The sequence below is a fragment of the Epinephelus lanceolatus genome, chromosome 12 (assembly GCF_041903045.1).
Source record: "Epinephelus lanceolatus isolate andai-2023 chromosome 12, ASM4190304v1, whole genome shotgun sequence".
Classification (NCBI taxonomy): Eukaryota; Metazoa; Chordata; class Actinopteri; order Perciformes; family Serranidae; genus Epinephelus; species Epinephelus lanceolatus.
Window position 1 is genome coordinate 17,060,526 of NC_135745.1, and position 13,343 is coordinate 17,073,868.

At 41.5% G+C, this 13,343-nt stretch overlaps 1 protein-coding gene across 2 annotated transcripts in view; it reads left to right on the plus strand.

Moving 5' to 3' along the window:
- The first annotated feature begins 158 nt into the window (after positions 1-158).
- Positions 159-13,343, plus strand: part of zfyve9a (zinc finger, FYVE domain containing 9a) — a 32,299-nt gene continuing 19,114 nt past the window's right edge. For both annotated transcript variants that reach the window (XM_033651362.2, XM_033651363.2), the window contains exons 1-4: positions 159-444; positions 9,002-9,105; positions 10,374-10,481; positions 11,734-13,190. In XM_033651362.2, the coding sequence (XP_033507253.1) occupies positions 10,412-10,481; positions 11,734-13,190 (1,527 nt within the window). In that variant the 5' untranslated portion in view covers positions 159-444; positions 9,002-9,105; positions 10,374-10,411. The remainder of the gene's footprint in view (positions 445-9,001; positions 9,106-10,373; positions 10,482-11,733; positions 13,191-13,343) is intronic.

Here is a 13,343-nt window from a genome sequence, read left to right on the forward strand (position 1 = left end):
AGCAGTTTCCCTCAGGATAAAAAAGTTTCATCTAAACAATAAACAATAAGCAAAACACATGTAAGTAAGATTACATAGCTGTGTTACTTAAGTAATATCTGAGTAATTATTCCAACACTGTTAATGCATGTTTTAGCCACACATTCAGAAGTGGGAGCTTTATTTTGAGATATAAAACCGGAAGTGGTGTATTTCCGTTATGGCTGTCTTGACGTTGCTCCTTATTTTTTCCCAATATTAAACCTTGGGGGAGGGATCCTTGAGTGCTGTCGCGCAACTAATGTAGACTACAGGCTGTACTTTCCGACTTGCGCCGTGTGAGTTTGGCAGGCAGCGGAGGGTCTACGCCAGGATACTCAAAAATAGCCTTCAAAGGCGATTAGGTATGACGGATACTGACGGAGGGGCTCCGCGGGACTGTACGTAAAGATGAGGATTCCTCCGGTGAGTGACTGAATTTGTTTTCATGACATTTCACAGGTCTGTTGTTGCTCTAACGTTACAACCCGCCATTGCAACAGCAAGTGTTAGATTAACTGAGCCGAAGTCAGTGTGGACGGGTGATATTCTATGATGTGTTTAACGTTAGCTAGCTAAACGGTGAGGGACACCGTGAAAGGTGGTGTTACGGTAACACTATTTTACGTTCAATTACACAACACGTTAACGTTGCTTTACGAGCTGTGGGTTAACATTCACTAAAAACGCTAGCAGTGCGGCGGGAAGCGAAAAATACTTCCAGTGACAGTGAGAAACGAGTTAACCTGAGGAGCGGTGCTTTTCATGTAACCGTTAAAACTGGCCGTTAGCCGCAAAGCCCACCGAGTCAGCGGCGGTGTGAGTGTCCGTCAGAGCAGCAAGTCGCTGCCGTCACTCGGCGCACGACTACCCGCTGAACCGTTGGAGCTAATACTAGCTACTTCACCCCCGATACACCCTGCTGCCATACAGTGGTGTTATATGGTGTCTACATTTAAAATTTCTCCCATTATGTTAAGTCAGCTTGATGATAACTGTTTTGAAAACTTACTCGTGGCCTTTTGGTGTGGTGGACGTTAAATTCAGCTAGCAGCAGCCCTGCTAATAGAACTAACTACACAAGTTCTGCTGCAAACAAAATCTCAACTGTTGTGATTTTGCAGCTGTTCAGCTTTAACCCGCCACATTTAATAACACAGAGGAGTTCCCCATGTGTTTACCCAGTCTACCTGTGAATAATATTTTCCAGCTGAGGCTGTGTTTGGCCTGTAGGCAGCAGGCACAGCCACAGTGCCACTTTATGGTTGCATAATCCAAGCTAATGGTCATCTATCTTGCTCCACAGAGTTGGTTTTGTGAGGTTTGTTGCTGCCATGTCTTTTGCATTTACCTCATCATGTGGTTTCAGGGCCTTTAGGCAAGTGCTAGAGGTGGATTCATGAAGAAGTGGGCCCATCCCAGTCCCACCTTGAATAGTCATCACCAGTGAGGAATTTAAATTGGAATTGTAACTGATGAGAAAGCCAGATCAGATAATATTAAAGTGTATTTCCCCCCTCAAATCAGCTGGAAAGGCTTAGACTTTATAACACCCTTAATTTTCTTGGCATCTCTCCAGCCCTGACTGAAACATAAACAGGTCATTTCATTTTTACCTGTATCTTACTACATCTTCAAACAGTATTAAATCTCAGGGGGTTGATTGAGTAGACTGATCCAACAGGCTTACCATGCAAAGGCCAGCTCTCATGTGTGCAGAGGCTTCCCAGATGTAGGTTACTGTACGCTTTCAGAAAGTATTACAAGTCTCTCCCTGATGGCAACCCAGCAGCCTGTCTCCTCTTGCAGTTTTTTTCCTGTCTGGTGGTGGTTAAATGTAGATCAAAACATAAGGGAGAAAAGGAGATCATAATAGCTTTTGACACTTGCTGTGAAGCAGAGCAGCTCTTTGTGACAGGAGGACAGCTACTCGCTTCTTTACCTTTATCATCTTCAAACCTCAACAGATTTACCATTTCAGCCTCTCTTGTCAAAGAGATGTTTTGAATTATTGAAGGAGTACGACCTTTTTGGAGGATACAAACCTGTGGCGTGCTTTTATTTTTATGTTTTTCTTTTATTTCATAAATCTCTGGCAGTACATGGGAATCAGGATAAAAAAATTCAAGAGGAGGTAGGACAACTCCCAATGTACTCCCAGCCAGGGCGTTAAACATTACATAATAATGTGACACTCAGTCATGCGATCATGTTGTTAGAAAGTGATGTCAGTCCATTCTTAAAGAGAGGAAGTGATCATTTGAGGTTTCCTGTGTTCACCCTGAATAGGCGGCGTCTGGAGCACGTCTGTGTCGGGTATGGATCTAAAAACGCTGTTTATCAGGATGTGAACTTGAAGTCCTGGGAAGTTTGAAACACCAGAAAAAGGAAGCGTATAGAAACTTGGTTCAGAGCTCTGTTTTCTTGAGAACTGTTGACAACCATTATCGTTTTCACAAGAACTTACTGATACAGAAGATTTCCCCTTAGGCTGTGTGATATGGAGAAAATCAAATACCACAATACCTTTGACCAAATACCTTGGTATTGATATTGCAGGGTTGATTATCGGTGCTTTCACAAAACATTTACATAATGAGATTTTTGATAAGTAATCATCAGTAATATGGATGTAATGACTAAGTGAGTAAAGACAAAAAAATAGAACAGCTACAAGACGTCTGGTAAGTTCAGAAAATCACATCACTTTACTTTATTGCAGCCTTTAAAACCAGAAACGATACGTAGTACAGTATCCAAAATCTAAGACGATATCTAGTTTCATATCATGCTATTAATGTAATATTGATATATTGCCCAGCCCTAATTTTCCCGGCAGATACAGCAGTTTTTAATGTTGGGCTGCAACTCATAATTATTTACTTAGATTTTTTTTTTTTTTTTTGCTTTATTAATCTTTTTTTCTATACAGTGTCAGAATGTAGTGAAAAAAATACTTTCTCCAAGTGGCTTGTTTTATTTAGCCAATAGTCCAAAATTGGGCTAAAACGAACAAATGTTTTCACAGTTTTCTTGATTCAATGGATTAATTGTTTAGTTTATAAATTGTAAAACAAAAAAGTGAAAAAATGTTTTAGATTTTGCTGTGATGTTGTAAATTTGTTTGTTTTGTCCAACCAATAGTCCAAAAGCTAACAATTTTTAATGTTCTGTCACATGTTTAAAAAAAACCCAGCAAACCCTTATATTTGAAAAGTATAAACCAAATAATATTTGGCTGAAATGATGGTCATTTATCAAAAAAGTTAGTTGCAGGTTCATTTTCTGTTCATCAGCTAATCAAGTGATCGACTAATTTTGCAGCTGTAGTCCAGAAATAAACTATACACCATTTGTTATCACATACGATAAAGAATATTAGGAAATCCTCACATTTGAGAGGTTGGAACCAGGAAATGTTAATATGGCAATATTTGCTTATAAGGAATGACTGAAATCACATTAGCTGCTAAATATTTTTTTGTCGATAGACTTGTGTGATATATCAACAAAGTGTTTCGGCTCTGTTTACCATTACCAGTGTACCATTGTCAAAGCTCTCAAGCTGCTAGAAGTTGTGTAGAAAAATCACCTATTGTCTCTTCTTCCCTCATAAACCAATCGGTGAAGTGCAGAGACCAATAAATATAAAACTGATCTATAATTATGATCTTAAGACTGATCCTAAGCTTTGACTTAGATGTGAAACAATTCTAAGCAAAACAGACCGAGGTGCTTCCAATAAAGACAGCATCACTCTCAAGTGCTGACTAAAGGAGCACATTGACGTCCCAAATACTCTGATAAGTCAGCCAATAGTAGGCCTCCATAGGTAATGCGTCAGGGCTGCATCACACCATCATGGTTTAATGCACAGCTTGTCATGATTAATGGGTTTGAAAGCCTCCTCCTCATCACTCATTGTAACGTATGCTTCAGTATATTGAAGCATGCAAGAAATAAGCTTATGATAAGATGTATTTGCCTGTGTTGTGTTAGCGTCAGTGTCTACCTGCCCAGGGACTGCAGGAGGAAATTGGCAAGTAGCTAAATTTGGTGCATCTCTTCTCCTTGTGTGAGAATAATGGTTTTGTGCACCGTCACTGACAAATAAATGTAATACACTAAGCTAGACGATGATATTTATAGCTGATATGTTGACAATATCAGAAGTGTTAGTTGAAATGCCGTTATATTAAATGAAGTCATATTTTGAGCATGAAAGTTGATTCCTGACCTTTGGGTCAGTATGTATGACAACATAATATTTGGAACTTGAGGACTTCATCTCATTTTCTTTACAATTTTGAATTATCATATATACCCAAAACATATTTTTCTTTGCTGGTAAGTGTGTGGCCTTCCTCTTTGTAGGCCACCAGCTCATAACTCATAACTGTGTTATGTCTCCTCGTGAGCCCTCTTAAATACTTTAGAGGCTGTGCCTAAGTCTGAACACTTAGCAACATTTATGCAGGACATTTCATAATTTGAATAAGAAATCTTAGGTTACTCCCAGTCTTTTGCTTTATTTGAGACCCGAAATTTTGGGCTTTATACATACTGGCCCAGTTTCTTTTTTTTGACTTGTCACAGGAAGAAAAGCACAAGTAGAACTGATACCATTAATTATGGGTAACTGATATATAAGGGCCCCATGCCAGTGAGGCCATATGCACACTACTGGAATCCAGGAAGTAGTGCTATTAAATGCTATTTTGCCACTACCAAGGTAAGGATATTACACCTGTAATTTTCTTCTTGTGACATATCAAATTGTCTGCCATGTAAAGGGCCTATTGCCAAAATGTGGAAGACCCCAAACAATGCATTTATTTATGAATTGAAAACAAGAAACCAGAGAAAGAAAATCATTGAAGGAAAACGTCCTAAAATAGGGATGTATTATTTACCTTATCCTGGTCCAAAATGCTGTAAATTTCTACACATAACCAGCAGATAGATGTCAGTGATTGTAAGGGAATTCCTTCTGATATGTGAGGAAGTGAATGCAGCTCCGTCACCGGAAGCAGCAGCAGGAAACAGAGTCTTGTTCTGACAGGGCGAACTTAATGAACTGCTGTAGCATTCTAGTTTGTCCAAGCTTGCTCGCTGTTTATGCCCTTGTCTTATTTAATTTTGTTGCAATGCCAGGATGTCCAGTCAGGCGTGGTTTATCGTGTTAGTAGTCTGTAAGGCCATTTCATTATTAGCATGTCTGGCTGACACTGGAGGCTGGAGCGTGGCTTTAGTGAATGGATATCAACTGCACTTGGCTCCATTTAAAAATAGCATAGTGACCCCGGTCTTGTTTTCAGTCATGTTTGTGTTATACTTTTACACTGATTTTCAAAATACCAAGCTGTCTCCAGTCTGAGGATTTGCAAGGTTTCTGTATTTGATTTGATTTTAAATTTGATATCTTTAATTTTTGGACTGTTGGTCAGACAAAACTAGTATTTTGAAGATGGCCACTTGGACTCTGGGAACATGCCATGGACATTTTTTTTACTATTCAGTGGCATTTCATAGACCAAACATTTGTTTAAAGGGACACTTTGCTGATTTTCAACCAGCTGTGTATCATAACACTGTGGGTAAACCGGGGTTGAAAAACTGAGATCAAATGGTAAAACTAATCAGTGTTGATGAAATATAAATCAAGATTCTGATAGTGCATTACCTGTTTGTCACTGCAAATGTTTTCAGAAACATATTTTAGCTAGCTGGTTAACTTTAATTCAAGATCGTTTGTTACCAGCCTGCCTTCATATTGTTTCCTGCGTCAAAAACGGCCAAGCTCGCATTAGCACAACCACCATCGTGAGCGTTCATTGGTCCAGTGCCTCACAATTCTGGTACTTAAAGGTTTTCTGTCTCTTGAGTAAAATGACATACCACAGCCATTTTCTCTGTTTTCCCTGGTCATACAGCACCAATCAAAAGTGTATGAGTCTTTCTACTGCATAGTCAGTCTAGTTCCATGAAAATATGGTCTTTCCAGCAGTGATATACTTCTTTAATTAGCAAAGTAATCTGCACATTAATTGATAATGAAATCCATTGTTAGTTGCTGATGTAAATGTTAAAGGCAGCATTTTTGTGTCACTGTAAAAAGAGGCAGTGCTAAAATGATGAGGCCTAGTTGAATCAGTTACCGTAGTTGACATTAAGCTGATTCCAGTTTGATTGTCAGTGGTCACACAAGTAACAAGAAGAGTCTGCAGCCATGGTGAGGCTTCTCTATATTGCTATACTTTGTCACAGCGGTCTGTCATGAGCTGAGTCTGTATAGTTTATAGATCAGTTAGGATAACCGTCAGGTGATCTTCACTGTCATGTACAAACTTGATATTCTTGTTTAACCTAAGGCAGCACCACATGGTTTTAATTAGTTTTAAGTTGAGGAGTTGAAACAAGTTTGTACTAGGGCTGGGCGATGGGGAGAAAATCAAAATCACAATATTTCTGACCAAATACCTCTATCGATTTTGTGTTGGGTTGATTGTTGGTGCTTTCACAGAATATTTACACAATGGGATTTTTGATAAAAGGTCATCAGTAGTGTTGATACCATGACTAAGTGGATAAAGGCGAATAATAGCAGCTAGATAGCAGCTAGATAGCAGCTAGAACAGTTGGGTAAGTTCAGAAAACTACATCACTTTGCTGTAATGCTGCGTTCTAAACCAGAAGACTTACGATATTTAGCATTTAAGAAGATACCTGGTCTCATATCATTATATCAGTATTATATCAATATATTGCCCAGCCTTAGTTCAAACACATTATCCTAATATCATGTAGCTACAGGACCATTTGCTTTAGTCCTACAGGGTCTCTGACTGACACACTCTCTCATGCACATATGTCTCCTTTAGAGCATCTCCCCAAGTTTACATGTCTAAAAATACAACTCCTTCACGCACTTTGACTAAAGATGCATTATTCAGTGCCTCTGCAGGGTAATTAAATCTTAATCAGGGACGGGCTCCTGTCCTCATGGAGGCATTTCTGTGTGTGTGTGTGTGTGTGTGTGTGTGTGTGTGTGTGTGTGTGTTTGTTCATGTGTTTGTGTGTGCACTGTCTGGCAGTCCACAGGAGGTTTTCAGGTTTTTATAGTGCAATATAATTTTAAGAATTCAGTGTAGAGGGAAATCTCCTTACTGAAGTAAAGGGTGCAGAGGTTGGACAAGGTTAAACCTTGATGCGTAGCTGTTGCTCCCATTCAGTGATCGGTTCAGGTGATGTGAAGGTAAATTACTCCATCCAAACTGGATCATCTTGCACTTGCAGGCTGACATGCAGCAACTAAATGTTAAGTGACTTAAAAGTGTACAGTTTGGGGTTACTACATGCATACAAAGATGTCTTTACTGCTGGTATTAGATTAAATCACTATTACCTGCTATAGAGTAGATTTTTAAAAGGTGATCATGTGAAATCATTGTTAAAATGTCAGTTTATTTGTATTTTATCAAGTTGTGTGTCACGTCAAGGCTAGTGTTGTGCCTAATCTGAGTCATCATACTCCATCTGGACTGTGCTTGCCTAAAGGGTTGTAACATGCTCTAATTAAGCTCTTTTGTTTTGTTTCATTCACTGATGGATCATTCATGTTATAGATATTCTCAATTTAAAGAAGTATTTTTGTACTGGGTGCTTTTTCTTTTGTATTTTTGGCTCAGATAGCAGCCCCCAGCCTTGCTCATGGTATGGCAGAAACACTTTGACCCATGGTACACACTACATGTGTAGCTTCCTGTCCTGTGCCTTCACTGTTTTGTGCTGACATCGTGCCCATGCTTGCACCTTAAACTAAGCGGAAAATGTGTTGACTCTGCTCCTTTCTCCGAAGCTTTGCTCTGCGGAATATCTGGTCTCTGGTGTAATCTCTGGTCGCTCTTGTCCTTATGAGAATGACCCTGAAGTTCAGCCCGACTGTTACTCATTCGCAGCCCCACACTCACACACACATACACACACACTTATACACCATCACATCCTCACTTCAAGGTCTCCTCATCAACAAGGACAGACTGGGCAGGTTTACTGTGCAGTGATTCAGGCTTCATCTGTTTTCCATTCATGACTCTGATTGCCTTGTCGGGTGTGGATGGTAATAGCTCACTATGTATGATAATGCGCAATACACATGATAAGCTGGATGTGCTGTATCCCCAGTTGAAGCATGGTGTTGTTCAGAGACTAACGTGTCCCACACTTACCTAACATTTTGTTCTGATTCATCATCAGCTTTGAGCTGTCTGAGTCTTGTCTTGATTTCAGCATAAATGTGTACCACATGCTTGAAAACAGGGCTGTATCTAATAACTTTTTCATCATTGATGAATCATTTTGGGTACAAAATATCATAAAATGGTGAAAACGCCCATGATAATTTCCCAGAGCTCAAGTTGAAATCTTTAAATTGTTTGTTTGATCCAAACAACAGTCCAAAACCCAAAAGATATTTAGTTTACTTTTATTCGTGACAAAAAAGATGCCATAAGTGAATGTAATTCATTTTTGCTTAAAATATGTCTGAAACAATTAATCCATTGTCATAATAGCTGCTGATTCATTTTTTGCTCATTGATTGATCAGTTATTTGACTAATAATTTCAGCTCTACTTAAAAATACCAAATATACAGAGCTTTACTTAATTCCTAAATGAACTGGGTGATTTGACCTTGACTTGTGTTTTAAAGGCAGTATTTTCATTTCCAAAGAATACCAGCCTGAACCCAAACTGACTTGAATATGTACACTTTTCGCTCACAGTAAGTGAAATAGTAAGCACAGACCAAGCACTTAGCTAGCTTTACTTTCCTATAATTTAAAATTCATATACTGTAAGCATGTACGAAGTGCTGTCACTATACTCAATACATCATGTGGTAGTGAAACCAGCAGCGTGCTTTGTCTCACAGGTTGAGAGGCAGCTCTTTTACTGAATGGTGTTTCCCCTCTGTGTCTAAGGTGTGGGCGCTGGGCGCTTGCCAAACTGGGTGAAGTGAGAACTGAGAGGGAAACCCGCTGAGAAAAAACACCACCTGGGACTGCTGGAGAGGACCTCTGTGCAGGTGAGGACTGACAGAGAGAGGAGCATTACTATATGACTAAATGTATACACAAGTTTTCCACCAGGGTCAGAAATGTTTAGAAAAGAATGTAGACCATTTCTGTGTTTTAAAAAAAGCAAGTCATTATGACTGCAACAACTTTTGCATGAAGGAATCCTGTTTTGTAGAGGATGGGTCTGTACATTTTTGATAGAAGAAAAAGTAATATTTTTTTAGATTTGTTGGGTCTTTGTTGTTTAGTATATCGGCTGTAGAGATGTCTGCCTTCTATCCAAAATAATGGAACTAGATGGCACTCAGCTTGTGGTGCTCGAAGTGCCAAAAAAAGGGAAAAACTCAACAACAATGTCTCTTTCCAAAAAACACGACCGGGTTACTCAAGATAATCCACAGACCTTGTTTTGAGCAGTGTTATGTAGGAGCTTTTTTCTTCTACACCTGCCAATCTTATCACTGCAGAGAAAGAACAAGCATCTACTGCTCACTCACCTTGCACCACTGAGCTAGCTAACGTTACAGCTCGGCCGAGGAGGTCATTAATGTTTACATCTCCCAATGTCACAAGCATAAACCTCTGGTTCATGAGTGGATTCATGTTAGTTTGATAGAAAGGAAATAGTTTCTGCATGAAACTGCTCATGACAAGGTCTGTGGATTATCTTGAGTAACTGGGTCATGATTTCTGGAAAGAGACACTGCTGTTGAGTTTTTCAAACAAAAAAAAAAAAAAAATTGGTACTTTTAGCACCACAAGCTCAAGAGTTCCAATATATTAGAGACAAGGCAGACATCTCTACGGCCGATATCTCCAATGCTCAGCAGCTCACATCAAAACACTCAAGACTAAACAGCACTACAGGTATGAGGAAAATATGTATTTTTTTTACTTTTGGGGTGAACTGTTCCTTTAAGATGCAACTTAAGAAACCCTTTACTTAGTATTTAGAGAATTTGATAAGTTTGTATTCTGGATGTATCCTTTCTACAGGTCATATAATTCACCCCATAACCTTCCTAATCAAACCATAGCCATCCTTCCCTCTCATTATCTCCATGGCCCCAGAGCAATCACAAAAGAGCACTGGCATGGGAGGGAAATGAGAAGTAAGAACGAAAGCGAGTTAGAGGGGATGTTTCTGCTTAAACAAATCATATTAAAGTGAGATATGACAAAGGAGATATGATACAGGCCGTGGGGGACATCTGCATTATGCGGTATGAAAATGTGAATAGATTTAGTATTGAGGACAGTGTCTTTGTGTTTCTAGGTTCACACGGCCGTCGGCAGGGTGGAGCTTCCTGACCCATGGAGAATTACTTCCAGGCCGAGGCCTTCAACCTGGACAAGGTGCTGGACGAGTTTGAGCAGAACGAAGGTGAGCCACTGTGTTAGTTTAAATGGATGTGGAGATGAGACAGGGACACACAATGAGTCAATGAGGTTGAGAAAACATGGGATGGGACAAGGCATAGCTGTGGAATGACGTTTCAGAGGAGCTGTGGTCAGGGTGCTGTTATGTAACCCAAGGGTAAATCATCAAGGTGTCAGACAATCAGCCACTACCCAGTGAGTTTGAGTAACATTTACAGGTGGTGATTGAGGGTGTGCAGAGAGGGAATAGGACTAATTGGATTATCAATTTCCCCTGGGGCTTGTGTGAAATTGGCGCAAGATGAGTCTCTTTTTTTTCCACACTTAATGCTCACAAGTAAAGAAATTGTGTTAGGGCCTTTATGAAACGGCGCTTCCACTGAGTTTATTTATGGTGATTGTAAAGTAAACACTGCATTACCGAGCTCTGTCTATGCACACCCCCAGTTCTCCAGTCTGCTTATTATAGAGGAAAGACTGCTCTTTTTCTGGATTCATTGCAGATGACCCCAGAAAAATGCCACTCCTCCACACACAGCATATTTTGATGGTACTGTGAGCTCAGTGTGTATTTTGGCTGTGAGTGATTATCTGTGTGTCCTCTGCCAGAGATCCAGCTTGGCAGATTAACTCTGTGTGAGTGAATGTGTGTGTGCTTGAATCTGCTACTGCACATACTAAAACAGCTTAGCATAAATTCCAGTGGAGGGAGGAGAGCGCCATACAGTAGCTGACATGGCTGTGTGAGAAAGTCCTTTGAATAAATATTATAAGAATTTCCGCTTGTATTACACAGCATTCATGTGTCAGCTTGACTGATGGCTCCCAGGGGCGAGCGAGCCATTTGGCCCAATTTCTCAGAATTTCCCAGTCCATCCACACACTAATTTCCCACTCCATGCCAACCTCATTTCTCAATTTGTCCCCTGGTTTTGTTCCTGCCATTTTTAGCTCTTTTTCGATCACCTGGGAGTGTGTATCTTTGTTTCAGTTCCCTTTGGCAGTTCATTTGAGGCTCCCTGTCTTGCTGTTTTAAGGTTCATGATCTCGTTGCTAGTAGCCATTTCTCCTTATTTTCTGTTTCCAGAAAAAATAGGGTGAATGGTGACTTGTGCAAGATATAGATCAAATTATTTGCAAAGTGCAGCAAAGCCACTATTAGATCAACTGATAACATGTCACATAAAGACTGTGGCTTTATAAGGCAAAGTGAGCTCTATATAATCATCTGTTTTCCTCTCTTCTTTCTCTGCCAGATGAGACAGACAATCCCATTCTCTCGGATGCCAAGTGGACCCAGATCCTGGCCCCACCAGCCCACCTGCTTTCTCTGAACCCCGCCCTGGCCCACGCAGACCTCAGCCCCCGGGAGAGTCCGCTGCCCTTCAAAACCCTCCCCGACTCCTCCTCAAGCGCCTCCCCGGGGGGCGACCCCAAAAGACATCCCGGTCCCGAACCCTCATCCTGGGTAGAGGAGAGGCCGGCAGATGTTCACAGCCCACCACTCCCCCAGCCCAACATCGGCAAACTGGTGGGCACAGACGATCTCTCGCCGCCCCCTGTGACGGCCTGTACTGCTGTGGAAAATGGCTGTCCTGCCAGCCCTGCAAGCCCGCAACTGGATGGGCTCGGCAAGGAGATAAATTCTCCTTCAGACAACCAGCCTGCTGCTTCTGACCAGGAGGCTAAACTTTATCTGGAGGAGAAAGCCACATCAGCGGGAGGAGGAGGCTCCGCTGTCAGTCACACTCACTTTACCTTTGAGGATGGATTACGACACGAAGAAGAATCTCCGTCTCTGAAAACTCATCCACATGTGGAACTAACAACACAAAATGGGGAAGATGTCAAAGTGGAGGCTGTTTTACAGGAAAATGGTCAAGAAAAACAAATTGCAAACTTAAAAGAGGAGCAGGTAGAAAATCTCCTGAATAGAGGGAGAGACATCCAGGCTGGTTGTGAGGTGGAAGAGAATGGTGTATCTTCTCCTGACAGGGTCGGAGTGGAGGAGAAGGAGAGGAGATGTGGTCCAGAGGGACAGTTAGACCAACTCCTCAGAATAACAAGCCTTCCCAATGGATTGGAGCAGGAGAGCAGTAGCCATTCCAAACTTAAGGAGACAGAGGAGGAGGACGAGGAGGAGGGTTTTTCTCCCTCTCCTGTCCCCTCCAAAGAGGACTCTGTCACTGAGGAGAAAGAAATGGAGGAAAGCAAGCAAGAAAGCAATGATGGGGGAGCAATGGGGTCAGGTAGCATCCAACCAAAACTCAACAACAATAGGCTACAGCCGGTCAGTGTTCCCTATGGAGGGGCACGACCAAAGCAGCCAGTCAGCCTCAAGCTTCAGATTCCACAGCCGCTGTCGGGCCAGGTCCAAAATCAGCTCGGCCCATTTGCCGTCAGCAAGAACAAAAACCAGGAGAACCAGTGTCGGAGAGGCACGCCCTCTGAAACTACGCCTAGTGGGACTGAACAGAGTGTAGTCGGGGTGAACGGAGATGGTGTTGTCCACTCTCCTCCCCTGATGCCCTCTGAGAGCCCAGACAATGACCTCCAGGCAGGTCAGCAGGGCACACTGTGCAGGAAGCCTGCCAACTCCCTGGGAGAGGTTGCCCCTGTGTGGGTGCCTGACTCCCAGGCGCCTGTCTGTATGAAATGTGATGTCAAGTTCACCTTCACCAAGAGGAGGCACCACTGCAGGGCCTGTGGCAAGGTCAGTGGAGTGCTAGAGCTGCTTTTATGTGAGAATGTAAAGTAAAACCTTGTATCACACTTAAAAACACTGATTTTAAGAATCTGCCATTTCTGCGCCAGTTCTGTTGTTAGGTTAGTTATTGGTGGTTTTATATTTATAATCCCTGAATAA